The 17,172-nt window shown below is 38.3% G+C and overlaps 5 protein-coding genes across 6 annotated transcripts; 2 read left to right on the top strand and 3 right to left on the bottom strand.

The window, feature by feature from the left end:
- Positions 1-81: 81 nt before the first annotated feature.
- Positions 82-1,533, top strand: LOC114528583. The gene is made up of 2 exons (XM_028550249.1): positions 82-640; positions 1,089-1,533. Exons 1-2 carry the CDS (start codon positions 140-142, stop codon positions 1,185-1,187), a joined length of 600 nt encoding a protein of 199 aa, XP_028406050.1. The 5' UTR covers positions 82-139; the 3' UTR covers positions 1,188-1,533.
- Positions 1,534-1,556: 23 nt separating this feature from the next.
- On the bottom strand, positions 1,557-4,526 carry LOC114528582 (zinc finger protein 385D-like). The gene is made up of 4 exons (XM_028550248.1): positions 4,314-4,526; positions 2,974-3,430; positions 2,500-2,742; positions 1,557-2,161 (listed from the first exon to the last, which is right to left on the bottom strand). Exons 1-4 carry the CDS (start codon positions 4,503-4,505, stop codon positions 1,959-1,961), a joined length of 1,095 nt encoding a protein of 364 aa, XP_028406049.1. The 5' UTR covers positions 4,506-4,526; the 3' UTR covers positions 1,557-1,958.
- Positions 4,527-5,052: 526 nt separating this feature from the next.
- LOC114528436 (D(2)-like dopamine receptor) lies at positions 5,053-8,403 on the bottom strand. 2 transcript variants are annotated; one of them, XM_028550070.1, is made up of 3 exons: positions 8,093-8,403; positions 6,769-7,021; positions 5,053-6,429 (listed from the first exon to the last, which is right to left on the bottom strand). In XM_028550070.1, exon 3 carries the CDS (start codon positions 6,376-6,378, stop codon positions 5,224-5,226), a length of 1,155 nt encoding a protein of 384 aa, XP_028405871.1. In that variant the 5' UTR covers positions 6,379-6,429; positions 6,769-7,021; positions 8,093-8,403; the 3' UTR covers positions 5,053-5,223. The 2 variants fall into 2 exon arrangements, with proteins under 2 accessions (XP_028405871.1, XP_028405870.1); XM_028550069.1 differs by having other exon boundaries at positions 6,769-7,007.
- A 204-nt stretch (positions 8,404-8,607) lies between these two features.
- Positions 8,608-14,234, bottom strand: LOC114528589 (F-box only protein 10-like). The gene is made up of 6 exons (XM_028550254.1): positions 13,233-14,234; positions 11,262-12,190; positions 10,779-11,002; positions 10,505-10,671; positions 10,078-10,168; positions 8,608-9,794 (listed from the first exon to the last, which is right to left on the bottom strand). Exons 1-6 carry the CDS (start codon positions 13,833-13,835, stop codon positions 9,097-9,099), a joined length of 2,712 nt encoding a protein of 903 aa, XP_028406055.1. The 5' UTR covers positions 13,836-14,234; the 3' UTR covers positions 8,608-9,096.
- Positions 14,235-14,387: 153 nt separating this feature from the next.
- LOC114528593 (translocating chain-associated membrane protein 1-like 1) lies at positions 14,388-16,928 on the top strand. Its single transcript, XM_028550259.1, has 10 exons — positions 14,388-14,622; positions 14,706-14,769; positions 15,122-15,240; positions 15,404-15,520; positions 15,603-15,746; positions 15,874-15,944; positions 16,040-16,150; positions 16,226-16,300; positions 16,416-16,487; positions 16,669-16,928. Exons 1-10 carry the CDS (start codon positions 14,500-14,502, stop codon positions 16,901-16,903), a joined length of 1,131 nt encoding a protein of 376 aa, XP_028406060.1. The 5' UTR covers positions 14,388-14,499; the 3' UTR covers positions 16,904-16,928.
- The last annotated feature ends 244 nt before the right edge of the window (positions 16,929-17,172 follow it).

Below are 17,172 nucleotides of genomic sequence, written 5' to 3'. Positions count from 1 at the left end.
GTTCCAGTCTTATTTGAGTTCACTGCTCTAACCTAACCCAGTCTTAAAAACGTGACCTATGATGTAATCTGACGTCATCAAAACATTGCATCATCTTTGTTATGGTTTATTCGGGAGCACAACAAACCAGGCATTGTGAATGAGTGCTTCGTTCAAATTTTCAAAGAAAACAACGATAAAACTACAGGATTTTGAACGAATTGTTGGCAAGTGTGAAAGAATGGACATTCCGCAAATAGTTGTGCGGCAAGATAATCTTTATGACAACGTTTCTAGCCCAGAAACAGGGCACAATGATGAGAGACCTTCTACCTCGATGGAATATAACTATTTGGCTTTGCCCTTACGACCGAGGCGTTTAAAACGGGATAGCATGTCTAGTGTGGACAGTAATTCATCTGGAAAACTTTCAATCGATGAAGAACAGCCTGAACAAGCCAGTCCAAGCGAAACGCCAAAGAGAACTGGCAAAAAGCGTGGTAGAAAGCCGACGCAAATGAACCTCGAAGCGAAACTAGAAAGGAGTCGACAGTCGGCACGAGAATGCAGAGCTAGAAAGAAACTACGTTACCAGGGCCTTGAAGATACGATTGCTGAAAAAGAAGCTAGAGTATATGCTTTGAGAAAGGAAGTTAACAAGGTTTGTTTAGTGCGATTAAATACCAATTGTATTATTTTAATATTTACACATTAAAATGGCCAAATTACTTCGTGATTCAACTCAAATTTTGGCATGGTAACTTCAAAACATAGGAAGCAATTGTTGCCTCAAACCGGATATCATTAAATTTGTTTTAAAAATCGAATTTAAAGTGACGTTTTTAAGCAGAAATATATACGACAATCATACCATAACACTGAAATTATGGCAACAAAGTTGAAAGTTGTATTGTGTACATCCTGTCCTATCCAGTTCGAGTCGATTTGAAGTACATTCAAGGGTTTAAGAATAATGTTGGTCAAAGTTCACTCAAGGCTATAAATTAAGATGAATGCTTTGCTTTGGTTTTTTTAAATAAGTGAGTGGTTTGTGAAAAACGGCGTTAATGAATCAGTCCAGTTTTAATGTTTTATCTTGAAACTTTCAGTATGTTGGCTGGGCAAAGGCGATTGACAGTGGAACAGTACCTGATGATCTTGCCCATTTTCTTGATAAAGCACAACCTAATGTAAAGTCAGAGGATTGAGGAGGAAGGCTGGCAACTTATATTCATATGATAGCGGTAACATAGCCTGGCATGTTATTATGGTACCCATCAACCATAATCTCCTGTTCCGAAGAAGCCCCCCAAACTACCATCATAAAGGTGATTGACACCATCCAGGCCACCCTAAGTGAAAGATGCCCCATGCATAACCATTCAGCAACTACCTACAATATGTTTGCAGTACACCACAGTCTTCATATTCTGTTAAATTTAACTGTAATGACCATGACTTGAAGTTCATACACAGTATAGCCAAAGAATTCAACAATGGCTCATGTGATTCTTAAATTACGATCAAATATTTGTAACTGTATGTTCAGTCATACTTCTTTTGTGAATTAAAGCTCACAGCAACAGTTTATAGTTCTTTGTTCAAATTACACGTAACAACAAATTGTTGCAATCTCGTTCCCCGAACCTTCAATTCCTCTGGCGAGAAAACAAAGGCTCTGAGATAATCCAAACTGGAAGCCACAAATCCTGGCTTCCACTTTGTAAAACAGTTTTTTCTATTTCAAACTTGAAACAGCATGATTGAGAAATCAGAATCATTTCGATTTTCAATTATTTGTTTTCCCACCAGAGGAATCTTGGGGAACGAGATTGTCAGTCGTGCAGTTTTTTGTAGAGTGACTCATCTGAACACTAAATTGTCTCAATCTATTGCCATACATTTGACTGCGGGAATAGGCCGTCCAGGTTTATCAGTATTGACGGATTAACTCCACCTCCCATATCTTTTTTGGAGTGCTAAAACATTGCCGTATTGAAACCAAAAGTTCCCGCATCCCAGTTATGTATGTCAGTTGTACGATAAGGATCTGGAACTGACGGTAATATGTACACAGGTGCACCCCCTCCAGGTGGAATGCATGTGTTACTATGAAGGAAGTTGTTGGATAAAGGCATGGGTCCCTCGCTTTTCCATTTAGGTGTGTTCCTACCTACTTGTTCTAAAAAGTTTAAAAGAAAAATCATCGCCTCCTGTTCCACTGACAACCATATATATCATGTTTTAATTATAATGGTTTTTATCATGCCAAATATCATGCCATGTTTTAATTATAATGGTTTTTATCATGCCATGTTTTAATTATAATGAACCCTCTCCTCAATTAAACATGTTTCAGTAAAAATACATTTTCCAACAGAAAGAAGTGTGAATCTTTGCACACTTATACTTATTTCATTGGTTGGAAAGGTAAAATGAAAGTAAGCTTTTTACTAAGCTTTTTCTCCACTTCCCTAGACTGCTTCTGGTGCCCTGGAAAGAATCATATTGAAGACATACCTGTTACAGTAATCTGTTTTCTTCTTTTCTGCTCACTGTGTGGTAGTTGCGTTCCCCTCATCTTGTGTTTATTGCTTTCAAGATGCTGATCAAGTTGTGTTTGAGAGTTGACTGTGATGTCGCATTTCTCGCAATGAAATTCCCGCAGATTCATTCCTCCTCCGCTGCCAGTTGAAGTGTCCTTGTTTATCCCAAGAATCGCATTTGAAATCTTTGAGAATCGCACGTTTTCCCATTTCTCACCTAACAAACATGACCAACAAAATCAATTAACATAGAGTAGAAACCTTTCTTAATATTTAACGGGGCAACAGGTACCAATAAGGATCTGGAACTAAAACATGGCCTGATATATATGTACCTCTTGTTGTATAGAAAAATATTTTATTAGCAGTTTCCTCTAAAGTAGACATCATTGTACAACAACAACTGCCTAAAATACATATTCCACAAACAAGACACAAATGAATTTACCATTTACTCCAGGGGGCTTTGCCTCACCAATGATAATCTTGTGCCGCAATCCTTTATTATGCTGTTCCAGTTGTTTCTTAGAGTTCAGTGTTATATTACATTTTTCACAGTGAAACAAGTCTGACAGGTTTTTCCCAACTTTTGTACTCAGATTGACTGGTTCAGCCAGTTCATTTGTTGTATTCTGTACAATTGTTTTATTTTGAGTATGTGTACTGTCACTCCCTGGGAGAATAGTTCCTGGAGTAAATGTTCCTGGGTCCAATGTTCCTGGGTACACAGTACCAACAGATCTACTTTCCAGTTTGCTTTGCGCCATTTGTTGGTGTACTTTTCCAGACATGTGGTCTCTTAGTTGTACTGAGGAATTGAACATTTTTTGACAAACTTCACATTTGTGAAAATTAATGTTGCTTGACTTCGCAACAAAACTCTCAGATTCCAAAGAAAGTTCCCCCTAAAGATGAAATTCAAGACTGTGGTTATAAAAAAAATCATTATCCCAATATTCCCATATCTATTTCAGATATCACTTTTTAAGTTGACTTAACTACTGCAAGCAGCAAGCTGAAATCATTCTTGATAATCAAAACCCAAATTCCAGAAGGTTATTATGCAATTGTTGAGGTCAAACTATCAATTTGTGGACTTATGGTAGCAATTACAGCTAATCATATCAATTTTATTTGTAACCCAAACAGCATAATCCAATTTAGGTAAGGTTAAGATGGCATGAATGAAAATTAAAACTGAAATCAAAGCTTAATGAAGATTTACCATATATGAGGAATTGTTAATTGACAAATATTCAATTACACCCAATTGAGTGTGACACAAGCAATTCATTCTGATATGAATTGTCAGCAAAGCTAAATGCTGTATGATGCTAATGACAGAAATCATAAGATCAGTCATGATTGTAATATACTGAAGATTGAGGGCTAATAGCTCAATTTATATTTTTGGCAACAGACAAACACAAGACCAACTGGTTTGAAACAAATTATTATTTCATCCACTTTGTTGCACAAGTTGTTTTCTCAAATCTTTCATGTTACAATGAAGGTTTAGATGTTTGGGAAACGTTTTTTTCGACATCAGGAGCCAAAATTCTTTTCACTTCATCCAACTGTGTGTCCAGGGGGGGGGGGGTTAAATAAAACAGATCTGCATCAATGTCAGATTAATTCATATCAATTATTCTACTGCTGAGCCGGTATATACACTTTTTTGAAGTAAAGATAATAAAATAGCCCAAGTAGCCGGAGGATATTTTTAGGAATTAAACTATTTCGGTCATAATTAATCCTAGCAAAACAAAACCAGTTTAAACCACTTACCTGAGTCGCATCTTGTCCGAGTCCTGTAGCTTTCTTCTTGTGACTTTTTCCAGCGAAATGAGCGTCTGTTTGCGAACTAGAGTTTAGGAATATTTTACACACGCTGCAGTAAATCATCTGCATTTCCGCTTTCCTTTTAACACCGTTTATTTTCTCCGTGTTTTTTAAAACACTCGCATTTGCAGAAGCCATGTTTTCATTTCATAAACACCAGACTAGTCACTAGTCCACCGCCATTCGATTCTTCTGACGCACATTCAAATGGAATTAGCATATGCAGCGCGCGTAAAAAGCCACAAAAAGCGAGTATTATTCACTAAGAGGTTCATGAAAATATTGCTTATTAAGAGGTTCATTTGATGGGCATTAATTTTGATCTCAAAGATTGCACTCCCCGCCATGTAATCTCTTAAATCTATTAGTGGTTCCACGCGCTAGGGTGGTCATAGAAGCGATTATTTTCACCATTAATCAATAGTGACATTTTTAATAAAACATCCTCAAATCCCTATTTAATCCCCCCACTTAACGATCTTTTGCCGTCTATAAAGTAATCGGTACTCGCCCACCGGCCACCTCTAGTATGGAGAGCCTTTTTGGACAAAAGCTCTCGAGTTTTTCCCAGATGGTCGCCTAGAAATAGAAATTATAACCGATTGAACTTGGTAAAAACGAAGGCGAGATTTCTATAGCATGAGCGTAAAGAGATTTGGAGATAAGTATTTTAGTAAATGCGCTAATTTTTTTATTAATAACATTATAACATGTCTAGTATAATGTCAATTGTCAATGAATCTTCAATTCCATAAAGATAAAGAGGAAATCTAGCATTAAAAAGCGCGGGAATAACACTGTTATCATCCTCACAAAGTGAATATCAAAATCTGCATGCACAAATCTTTTTTTTACGTTAAGCCGACACTACAAATAATGCGTCAAAATTGATCACAGATTTATTTTGTAAGTCTTTGCAGGTAGAACACGCCATAATCTCCGTCAACGCTTGTCGATAATCGCGTTTATAGAATGTAAACAACAGGGGATTGACCATGGCATTTGCGACAAACGCGTAAACAGAAACATCGAAAATGAACTGTGGGATCGAGGCCAGTTTATTGATCGCTACCATAAAGTTGATAATGATTGCTGGGAGCCAACAAATGATAAAGATAAGAATCACGATAGCAAATAATTTCACGGCGCGGACATCGTTGAAGACATTTTCGGTATATTTTTTCAGACGAAGCACTCTCAACTTACGCAGGTTTCTTTTCGGTTGGGCGTTTGGCTCGCGGCCAAAAGTAGTTGCGTCGAATTCCTGGATAGCGTTTTCCTCACATAGGGCCCTGCTTTGGGCAATGCTCGGGCTTTCAGCACGAAGGCTTGAAACGGTTGTTGCGGGAGAACTTTGTTTCTCGATGCTCGTCATGGAGGATATCTCGGAGGGGGCAAACATTCCCTTGACGTATCGCGTCATTCGTAATTGACGTCGAATTGCTTTAAAAATGCTGAAGTAGACCTTCGAGATAATCGCGCAGGCGGCAAACACTATCAGGACCATGAACCCGAGGTAAACGCGATCAATGGTTTTGCGCGTTTTCAGATCTTCTCCACTCCATGTGGCCGGAAGAAGGATCAGAAGGATAGGAAGAAACCATATTGCGAATAGGAGCAAAGCGATTCGCCACGATGTGAAGACAGCTCGGTAGGTTAACGGCTGCAGAATAGCGTGGTATCGATCGTAGGTCACCCCACAGAGGTTGAAAAGGGAAGTAAAAAGTAGAAAGGTAACGACATACAGGTTTGCCTGGTGGGAGACGGGCGTCGCGAGGTATACAGGGACAAACAGAACAGCAACGAACAGGTCGGAGATGGCAAGGGATATCACAAACACGTTGGTGGTTATACGAAGCTTCTGGTTGGCAGCAAAAAGCGCGCAGACGGTAATATTCTCGATGAAAATCACCACAGCCATTATGATAAGGCTCGCTACCGTTAATTTAGAGTGCTGAGGATGAGTTAAGGTGTTCGTACTGCAGTTCAGAGATGCTGTAATGTTGACCATCTTTTGAAGATTTCTTTTCGTCACTTTCAAACGCAGTCTTGGTGGCAATATCTTTACGAAATACAAAGCATTCTTAAGCGTTATTTCTCAAACATGTTCAAATTAACAAAAAGACGGTTGCAATATCTCGAATTTTTTTTAATTTGTAATGAAATATCGGCCTTTCTCTAATTTTCCGTCCCTTGCTAGCGAAAATTTGACAAGTCAGTAGATCTCTGTGTAGATTGAGTTTTACTAGCGTACCCAATTTTCATCAGTAAGAAACAAACTTGCAAAATACATCGATTGTTAGAAACGTTTAGCAACATTTCCAATTCTATCGCAACTTTGTAGAATAGTATTTGAAGAAATAATATCAATTATTACAATCGTTAAAAGTAGTACACTTACCTTCGACACTTTCAGCCTTCGACCGTTGAATTGGATTAGGCTTTCGCGTTCTTTTCTGTGGGAAAGAGACGCTCAAAACTTCCCTGCGTTGTAAGTAAACAGTATTTGAAGTGCTCTTCAATATATATACTGTATACGATGGCGGTTGATTTGTTTTTTTCGTCACGAAACACCTGGTCCGCAATTTGTGTATTGTTTCGGTTGATGCTTTTTCACTCCATTTTCCGGCTGCGTTTCCCCTAAATGAAAGATACTTATTTTCTTTTATTTCAATCTACGAGTCCACATCATATATCTTTACGGCTCAGTTTCATTAACATTCAGTATTTTCTTGCAAAGCGATTTATCTTTCAGCAAAAGAAAACCAGGTCATTTCATATGCTGGCCAGGTGCAACTGACATTCAGATGTAACCTTAGCGATATTCGCTTGTCTGTTCAGCTTCAATTTAAGAGGGGGGGTGGGGGTGGGAGTGTTGTCTGTATTGATTCCATTTGTAGGGTCTACGTAGGAACAGCGGTGACATTTGATACAAGCCCACACCCCCTCTCAACTATCAAAGCGATCATAAAATGCCCTTTGTAGAAGTGAACTCTTCCGCTAAATTTAGATCTTTAAAGATATATTGTGTTTTGATGATTGCTCGGAAAGGCTGATCCCCCCCTCCTCAAAAATTCGACTTTTCTCCACGCCCCTAAACAAGTCAAAATCTCTCGCAAACCTAGTATCAATTTGTAGCAATATAATAATACGCAATGATTTGATAAAGTCGTTTCATTTGCAACAATTGTTGGTTTCATCCCACCTTTAAAACAGCGTGTTAATTTCTAGGCTAGCAATCGCTTCTTGTGCGGAAAATGTACCGCGGCAAATGTAATGAACTCGTTTGTAAACAAAGAGATCAATTAACCCTGAAAACATCAAGATTTGCTAACGAGTTTTGTTCACAGGATTTCTCTCGCTGCGGCCTGCGAGTATATATTTAACTAGAAATCTTCAGCTAAAATCGCCCGGTACAGCCCTGGATGTAAAAGGAATATAGTTTAGGAAAAGAATGAAATTCCACGCTAAATAAACAAGTATATATGCCATGAAAGTATCTGCAGTGATTTGCAGCACAGTTTAAAAGCACATTGTCGAGCAGGTTCAATTTAATTAAGGTCTATCGTGCTCATTCCAAAGTTAAATTTGTCGGAAAACCGCTTACAAAAAGATTAATTGAAAGATAAAATATATTAAAACCTTTTTCTATCTTGGCGGCAAAAACTAAGCGAAACAGAACAATGCATCGCCAGATGTTCATATACATGAAAAAAAATAATTACTTTCACTATGCGAAACCACTTCATAAACATTTTCTAATCATCCCAACCGCATGTTCTAATGATCGTTCGATATCCTCCACTTCTTCATTGTAATTACGACTGTCGCTTTACCGCTGTAATTATATTCTTCTAATTGCTATGAATAAATCAAAATAGGCGAATGTCGACTGCGATCCAGAATTGCCACAGGGGAAACCTACGCAGACTGAACTAACTCTAAATCAACTCTATTTATACTGGGTATCTCTATCAGTCCAGTAACGATAACTTTCTATTGATGCAGTATTACTGCAGGAGGAAACCTATCAGTTCTAAACTGTTCTTCCCAGAGTTCCAGTAAGGATCATCTCTTATTGATCCAGTGTTACTACAGGAAGAAACCTAAATTAAACTAACTTTATTTATACTGGATAGCTCTATCAGTTCTAAACTGTTCTTCCTAGAGATCCAGTAAGGATCATCTCTTATTGATCCAGTGTTACTACAGGGGAAAACCTAATCAGGGCAACCAACACTGCAACAAAATGCTATCTCTTGGTCGAATAATTTAATGATGAACACTACAGTTCTGCTGCACTCAACAGGAATGCACACGCGTTAAAATATTTACAAAAATGTGACTGGCACAACCAGCGGTCGACTTGATGTCATCATCTGCACCATCAAATCTTTAAACGTTCTTTTAATATATTAATGACAACATAGTTTATCTTCTGTAATTGATTTGAATTTAATTTAGACGGCTTTTTTAAACCCAGTACTTCATGTGTGTGTAGCGAATACTAACAATGAATTCTAAACTAGAAACTGGGGAGTCACAAAGGTTGTGTCGTTTCTCATAACCTCTCACAGAGAGTAAATTCAAGAGCACATTCGCTCCCCTGTCTAGAGTCGAGTCTTAACCCACCCCACTCTTCCAATGTACATCCCCCCCTTCTCTAGCATTTTGTCCTAACCCACCACTCTTCAAATGTACTTGCGATAAGATATTCCAGGGGGGAGGGTCAGATTATTACACAAAACCTACTCATTGTTCGTCTGGAGTACATCTTCTGTGCTTGTGGCATTGTCAGTTTCCTAACGATATGAGCAATATCTCCACGGGGAATTGCGTTACCTGTTTGTAAAGGTCTTGCAGCCACCTCAGTTCCATCGACTTCTCCCTCTAGGTTCGTCAAAACCTCGTTGTTCTCAACAATGGTCGTGCTGCTCAAATCCTGAACGATGTTTTTTCGATTTTTACTATAAACCTCGTTCTCGCTAACGCAACCTCTTGCGTCAGCACGAACTTCGACTGCCGTCGATTCCCCAGAGAGTATCCGGTTCTTCGCAACGAACGGATCCCCGGGGCCGAGTATCACGAGACCGGACCCCGAATTCCCGATGACGTCATTTTCACGAATGCGTCCTCGGCCCTGCGCGACAATCCCATCGCCTAGGTTACCACGTATGCAGTTATCACGCAAGCAGGTTAAGGTACTTACGTCTAGGATTATGCCTGTTCCACCGTTGTCAAGCACGCGGTTGCTATGAATGACGGCGTCGACTGGTTGCTCGATGGCGATTCCGTTGCCGTGGTTACCACTGAACGTGTTACCCCGAATGATGACGTCTTCTGAGCCAGCGAAAGATAGACCGCAGCCATGGTTGTAGCTGATTTTGTTGTTGTCGACAATTGCGCTGTTTTTTTCCAGTTGTGGAGCTGTGGTGTAAAACGAGATAGTTTGTATGAAAATGGCTTCTAATACAAGAGTTTTTTTAAACCCTTGTACGACTTTCATTCATTGAAAATCAAAGCTTGTATGATGGTTCTTTAAACCTGTTTACCAGCAGAACTGCGCAAATCAAAGCAGAAAATACTAAATTCTGAGAAAATTAGAACGGTGCAAAATGGACCGAAGGTATGACTTTTTAATGCGCACAAATTAGAACTTCACCAGCTCAAGAAACCAATCTCTAAATATAACCACAGCACTTTGACTTACTCAGGAATTCAATGGACAGAGAATCCGTTTCTTCAAAGAAGGACCCGGATGAAGGTTCCTCGTCGTAGATATGAACTGGTTGCGCTTGCTCCTGGTAAAGAAAATGCTTCATTTTAATTTTCGTCTTGATGTTACCACCCAGAGCAGGCATTGTTAAAGATTACATCTTGTCCTATAATGCTCAATTCTGTTCCGTTCATTTATTCACCAGGCCCAGGGTATTTCATAATGAACATTTTAAGGTATTTGAAAGTTTTCTCTGGGTGTTCGCGCGCGCATAAAATGCAAAGCTGAGTTTTCAGCAATGAAGAAAAAATTCCGCTTTGCGCGCAAAATTCTGCGCAATGAAAAAGCCTTGATTTGGTAAGGTAAGTTACTAATAGACGATGTGTTCTGCGTACGGAAATACTGCCGTTTATGATTTTACCTGTTCTTGATCTTGTTGTAAAAACTGTGCGCTGAGTTTTTGGTTCTCCCTCCTGTCATCAGCGGTGCTAACGAAGGCAACGCCGTGATCACAACATTCACTGATGTCGTTACCAAATATCACCGGACGTGAGGTTGATAACACCCAGACGCCACAACCTCGGTTTCCTATGAAGAGAGAAAAACAAAACTTGAATCCTCCTCAAGCAATCCATCTCGTTCATATCTCATCATCTGCAGATGTTTGTTGTGTAAGTATTATTCATAGGCATTACTTCTGATGACGTTTTCAAAAATGAGTCCACATCCTCGCTTGCCTATGACCACGCCATCACCATGACCCTTGTGTATGGTGTTGTTCATGATAACAGGGTGACCACCATTTCGTATGTCAATACCACCCCATTCCATTCCACATATATCATTGAAGTAAACATGACCAAAACCATCTTCTGTCACAGCAACACCAGCTGCTTGACCTGCCCAGATACGGTTGCACCTAAGGCAAAAAAGATGATATTCAATTCCTGATAGTTACTGTAAAGTACCACCACGCTTTGTATGCCATTTTAAACAGTATAATGCCAAGTGCCATAATTTAGCCTAATGTATCATAATGTACCTGAATTTATTTTACTTTAGTATACTTAACTACACCATAAAGTACCTGACTTAATTGTTCTCTAGTGTACTTAACTACACCATAATGTACCTGACTTTTTTTGTACTCTTGTGTACTTAACTACATCATAATGTACCTGACAATTGGATTCCCTCTATACAAGATGTAGACACCAGCTTCTCTGTTGTCATATATATCATTATCCATCAACATTCCTCGACCACCGTCTAGGACTACCACACCTGATCTCCGACCATTGAAAATCTGATTGTGTTGCAAAAATGGGTCGGATGCATTGCGGATGTCCACGCCGGCTTCCCCATTTTGAAAAATTACATTGCCTGCAACCAACCCTCCTGCACGGTCTCGAAAAAAGACCCCAGATGTGTTACAATCATGAATGGTGTTCGCTAGCAACACAACTTTGGAACTGCCCATACAGCGGATACCATAAGCAACGTTGGTGATTTCACAACCCTCAACCCATGCAGACCCCTGCCGTCGTATGTGGACGGCCCCTCGCTTCGAGTGAAAGTAACATTCGCGTATCACACACCCTGTTGAATTCCGTAGTGTCGTTTCTGCCCCTACTCTCAATGGTAAACTGGTTCGTTGGGAAAGTGGCACGCTCATTTCAGCTGGTACGACAACATTCTCGCTGCCTGAAAGACTCAATTTCCCTTTTAGGTCTTTCACAAGTAAATGGCAATCAGTCATTTCCTCATCAGGAGCTTTGAAAGTGTTTTGCAAGTTTTCCTGCACAATGCGACTGTATAGTTCTGCTATTGTGTTAAATTTCATTGAACTATGTTTTGCAGTCCAGTCTGCAAGATGAAGTCCTAGGGGCATGTACTTTCCAAGAGACTGCGTACCTTCTATTAAAATAGCTGAATGCTCGCCATGCTGGAATTCACAGTGTTCAATCTTGCACATGCTTGCTGTTCTTAGCTGAACGGAGGCATTGTTGAACAAACAGTAAGTGATGAAAACTCCCCCAGGGGAAGTCACCTGAACATGACCATGTTCAATGGTTGAGTTATCCAGAAACAAGTTGCCACTAGTTATCTATGAAAAAACAATGTAATTGCTCAGTGATTGAACTACAACTACTATATCACTGGATGTTTCCTAGCATTAATATGAATAAAACTTTTAGGGTTTCATGTTAGTGAATTAGCTTGCCTACAAGAGTATCAAATGTTGTATACCAACTGGATAAAACAGACGAAACACTTCACAATGTTTCCACCTAAGGGCCTTCATCAGAAATACGATGCAGTTGTGAGATGCTTCTCTTTACTTATATTATAATTAGAGTATTTTATTCAATCCCAGACAATCCCAGAAGGGTTTGGATAGAGTAGCAATATCCCAGGTCTTTATCCCGTCCCCCACATAACCTGACCTGCAAGGCACTGATATAAAAACACCTTTTCAGGATGATAATATAATACGTGTTAATAGAAAACATTGAAAAAATCAACAACTTTGAAATATAAAATTTCATTTCAGTCAACTGAAAGAAACTTGCTATTATATTTAAAGATTTGCGCTCAAATTCAACTCAAAATGGCTCGAAAATAAAATACTTCACTCAAACAAAAAGGCTGAGAAATTTAATTTAACAATAACTTCAGGATGGAATATTAACGCCAAGCGCTTTTATTAAAATGTTTGAAAGCAGCTAGCACCTGCTCCAGTGAAAATATTATTTACAAATGACAAACAGGAATGGAAAAATTAAAGTAACTATCCATTCATATTTCATTTTTTGCCTTGGCATTACAGGTAAACTTCTTAAAAACCACAATTCTACGATTCTGAAAATTTAATCTTGATAAATCATTCAATTCCCGCAGAGTTTTTAAAGGCTGACGAGGGAAGTAAAAGTGTAAATATGTCTGTATTGTTGAGCAGTATTGAATAAATGAAAGATGGCTGGCGGCTCTTTAGTTCGTAAACAGAATTTAAATATACAACATGAATAATTTTTGTTTGGTTTAATGTCTGGTCAATCTAGCTATGAAATATATGATCTTTACCCTTTTTGCAGTTATGAAAACAACAGTGGTATAAAGTTACGTTATGTCCACTGTCAAAAACCTACCTTTAAAACAGTAGGTAATGGGTTTTGGGGCCTGTGGGAACTCGGACGAAGACATACGTTTGAAATTCGCACTGTAGGACATTGTATCTCGATAGCATTTAGTCTAATCTTTCCCTCGTTTCCTCTGCCAACAATTTCTAATGGATGTTTTATGATTAAAGGTGATTGCTCTTCTCTTCCTTCGCCGTCGATGTAAATAGTGTCGTACGCAGAAGAAGCGGCGATCGCGTCTTTTAAACGGGTAAATCCGCGATTTGATCCAACGTACAAGTTCTTTTGGCTACGCTTCTTCAAGAAATGCCATATTCCAGAACCACATTTCTCGTCTGCGCCAGACTTGAGCCACTCTTTCGAAGCTAAAAAGCGTTCTTTGTACGCTTTCTGCCACGATTCTGGGTCTTCTTTCGGATTGTTCGGCCAGTATGGATACCGCCAAGGGTTCCTGAACAAGTACAACTCTTTCCAACGCGTATTATCTAAACTCCGAACCAATTCTGCCCAAATTTTCGAGACCTGACAACAATGACATAGATCCACAATACTGAGATGCGAGAGAATCACACGCCATAGTTCCAACGGCAATATCTTTGTTTTATCCTGCATGAATAGAGCTGAATACCTACAGGAGCTAAGCTTTTAATCCATGGCCTCCAACGATGTAAAACAGAAACGCTTTCGATCAAAATCCTTGACAAAGCGCAATGTTTACAGCAATAAATTGTTACTCCGTATGATTATATTGTTCGGACAATTTTAATCTGCGTTCTGATTGGTTGTCGAACACTTCAGAATTGTAACATAATATATGGAAGCCATTTTGCATGAAATTAGCCCAGAAAGTGAGAACACGCACGTTTACATGTAATTATAGACTTTTTCGAACAAAAGAAACTTTAAAAAATTGTTACGCGTACTAGGCATATTGTACAAAAATACTATACAACAATTCACGATCGCTGCGCCAAAACATGGGGTGACCCCCAAATTTGCCCGGATCTGCCCCACAAACAGAAAAACGCAAACAAACATACTGTAAAACGTTCTAGAAGGTAAATGAAATTTAGAACTTTGCTTTTTCCGCACTTGGGCTCGTTTCTGCAGCACGAAACATGTCTGCGCATGCGTATGATAACGTGTACTTCCTGTGAAAGACCGACAAAAGATTGAATAGCGATCATTTGAAACGATCCTCTGGGGAGTTTATATTGTTCATTTTTCGGTCAATTTTTTTGCGGATCGCTCTTGGTTTTTTCCAAAGCAAAGCAGCATGCCTGCTCCTAGGAAGAAGAGTAAAAAGGCATCGGTTTTTAGCCATGAATTTATCATTACGAACCATGGCGATATAGTGTCTTGTATTTGCATGGTCTTTATGATCGGGTTGCTCTTCAAGGTATAATGTAGAACTGTAAACATTTAAGAATTTAGGAAAGTTCATATGTTTTTAAAGAAATATCAATCTTTTTAATCTTGCAGACAACACAGAAGGTTGCTAGCGTGTTCGTGGCTCCACAGCATAACATTACAAGATTTAACAACGGTATTTATTTCAACATTTAAATGAGTTAAAATTACAGTAAAGCAGCGCAAGAATTCTGCGGTTTGCATACATTCTTGTAACAATTCATGAAATCGAACGATTTTTACATTACCGGCTTCCTAGAAATTAGGAATACTTTTGGGAGTTCAAGTAATTGCATGGTTAGCTTTGTGTATATAATTCAATTTCCACGTGGGAGTAGAACTGTAACAGATTATATATGGAAATCAATGCAGATATATTTTGTCATATTGATATTCTAATTCACAAGGTTAATTATTAACCTTGCCAGGGTCATGTTCTCCTAATTTCCCGAAATGAACTTTTACTAATGTTTGTTAATTCATTACAGATACTAACGAGCCGGAGGAGGTTCATTATGGTGTTGGGAAGAAAGACATCTGTACCATTTTCTTTTATACACTTGCATGGATCGTTATCCATGCGATTATCCAGGAGTATATTCTTGATGTAAGACAATTATGCTATTGGATTTATCCTAGTTCTGAAATTATGAGAAATAATTTTAAGCTCATCAAAAATGTTTAAATTCTTAATAGCTTTAGAATTGCAGATAGACTATGATAATTTTGAGCTGACAAGATTGTGACTGTTTTTTGTTTTCCTCTGGCAGAAAATCAATCGGAAATTCCATTTGTCCAAGACAAAAATTAGTCGCTTCAACAACCTTGGCGGACACATACCATTTTACTTTGCCTCAGCTGCATGGGGTGCTGATATTATTTTAAAGGTAGGAGTCCCCACAAGAAGAGATTAACCATCTTGAAACGATGTTCAAGTTCAAAACTAAATTGGTTTTTAATTTTTTTTAGGAGGGCCTGCTTCCTAAACTTTCTAATTTGTGGCATGAATATCCTCACGCTGAAATGACATTTATCGTCAAGTTTTATTTTCTTTTACAAATTGCATACTGGATTCATTGCTTCCCAGAGTTGTATTTTCTTAAAGCTAAGAAGGTTTGTGTCATACCTTTCAGCTAGTATCCTAATTATATATATAAATTTGTTTTTTCATTTGAGCATGCGGTGTTCATATATGTATATGTATGCCTTATCATACCTAACAAATTATTGCTTCTCTTAGGAAGAACTAGTGCCAAGAGTGAATGTTTACCTGCAATACCTTGTCATTCTTATACCAGCATATGTCTGCAAGTAAGCAAGTGCTCTGTACAAGAATGTTGACTTCTGTTGTTAAATATTAGAATTTACAAAAGCATTGCCATATTAAAATTCATATTTCTCATTAGTTTCACAAGACTCGCTCTGGTCTGCTTTGTCATTCATTATTTTGTTGAGTTCCTATTCAACTCTTTCAAGATTCTGAACTACATGGGTAAAACAGAGACCACTAAGAATATGTAAGAATATATCATACTAATTTACAATCCCAATGCATAAGTATCTGTAATTCATTCATTATGTTACTTTTTTAGTTTGATGTTCATCTGGGGATTGTTATATGCCGCTGTTAGGGTGGCGATTATTATATTATCAATTGTTACAATCTGGTAAGGGGCTTGATGCGATGCACTTAATGAACTAACTAACCCATTTACAGTACATGCAATATGGTAGTTTTCTAATGTTTCAATGTTTGTCTAATATTAATAATATTTCTGTTAGGATTGGCTTGCCCAAACAAGAAAGCTCTGATAGATATGACATTGTCCCAAACTTTAACAAGAAACCATTGAGGTATGGTATTGTGACTACAGCGAGACTAGTTTCAAACTTCAAGAAATATATATCTCATTCAAAGTTAACAGTAGCACTAGATCAATAAGAGATAATGAACTTCCAGGTAGTACAATTTGAAACTGATAGAGCTAGCTAGCACATACAATGTATACTCAAGCATGACATATGGTTTTCGTAGGGTAATATTTCTTTGTGGGATAATTCTGATGCAAGCATGGCTCACTTGGATTTTCATCTCGCATCAAGTCAGTTATTGGAGCGACGTCGTGCAATCAAAACGTCAGAGGTCAGCCAAGAAGAAAGAAGTGAAAAAGAAAGGCAAGGGTCAAAAGAAACCTGCAGCTGTAGAACAAGATGGTGATGCTGATGATGAAGAACAACCAATTGTTAATGGCAAAGAAAAACTCTCCTAACACTCATGCTGCCTTTAAACTAAACCACTGAACTCTATGAAACACTGGAACACAAGCTGCATTTCCAAATTTGGATTGAAATCCTTGTGAAGTCAACAATTTTAGGATTTTTCTTTATATCTTCTCAATTTTAAACCTGTTTAATTTCTTCATTGTTCTGGTCGTTATTTAAAATATAACTGAAGCAAAATCACTTGATACCAAGTTACATATGTAACTTCACAATTATTCATATTGTTTTAAGAGTTCAGTTTAACCATTGCTTTTCA

This window comes from Dendronephthya gigantea, unplaced genomic scaffold (assembly GCF_004324835.1).
Source record: "Dendronephthya gigantea isolate DGI-Jeju-01 unplaced genomic scaffold, DenGig_1.0 000050F, whole genome shotgun sequence".
In the NCBI taxonomy this organism is placed as follows: domain Eukaryota; kingdom Metazoa; phylum Cnidaria; class Anthozoa; order Malacalcyonacea; family Nephtheidae; genus Dendronephthya; species Dendronephthya gigantea.
The sequence above is the reverse complement of the archived record's forward strand: the minus strand, read 5'-3'. Positions and strand labels throughout refer to the sequence as shown.

What these genes read in the sequence shown, in the direction of transcription:
- LOC114528582 (XM_028550248.1), bottom strand. Translation starts at nt 4,505, where the DNA reads ATGGCTTCTGCAAATGCGAGTGTTTTAAAAAACACGGAGAAAATAAAC. An exon ending in TCGGACAAGATGCGACTCAG is followed by an intron (nt 3,431 to 4,313) that starts GTAAGTGGTTTA and finishes TTTCATCTTTAG; the next exon opens with GGGGAACTTTCTTTGGAATC. An exon ending in AAAGCCCCCTGGAGTAAATG is followed by an intron (nt 2,743 to 2,973) that starts GTAAATTCATTT and finishes CATGTTTGTTAG; the next exon opens with GTGAGAAATGGGAAAACGTG.
- LOC114528436 (XM_028550070.1), bottom strand. Translation starts at nt 6,378, where the DNA reads ATGGTCAACATTACAGCATCTCTGAACTGCAGTACGAACACCTTAACT.
- LOC114528593 (XM_028550259.1), top strand. Translation starts at nt 14,500, where the DNA reads ATGCCTGCTCCTAGGAAGAAGAGTAAAAAGGCATCGGTTTTTAGCCAT. An exon ending in TCCAGGAGTATATTCTTGAT is followed by an intron (nt 15,241 to 15,403) that starts GTAAGACAATTA and finishes TTCCTCTGGCAG; the next exon opens with AAAATCAATCGGAAATTCCA. An exon ending in GTGCTGATATTATTTTAAAG is followed by an intron (nt 15,521 to 15,602) that starts GTAGGAGTCCCC and finishes AATTTTTTTTAG; the next exon opens with GAGGGCCTGCTTCCTAAACT.
- LOC114528589 (XM_028550254.1), bottom strand. Translation starts at nt 13,835, where the DNA reads ATGCAGGATAAAACAAAGATATTGCCGTTGGAACTATGGCGTGTGATT. An exon ending in TTTTGAAAACGTCATCAGAA is followed by an intron (nt 10,672 to 10,778) that starts GTAATGCCTATG and finishes CTCTCTTCATAG; the next exon opens with GAAACCGAGGTTGTGGCGTC. An exon ending in TCTGTCCATTGAATTCCTGA is followed by an intron (nt 9,795 to 10,077) that starts GTAAGTCAAAGT and finishes TTTACACCACAG; the next exon opens with CTCCACAACTGGAAAAAAAC.
- LOC114528583 (XM_028550249.1), top strand. Translation starts at nt 140, where the DNA reads ATGAGTGCTTCGTTCAAATTTTCAAAGAAAACAACGATAAAACTACAG. An exon ending in TGAGAAAGGAAGTTAACAAG is followed by an intron (nt 641 to 1,088) that starts GTTTGTTTAGTG and finishes TGAAACTTTCAG; the next exon opens with TATGTTGGCTGGGCAAAGGC.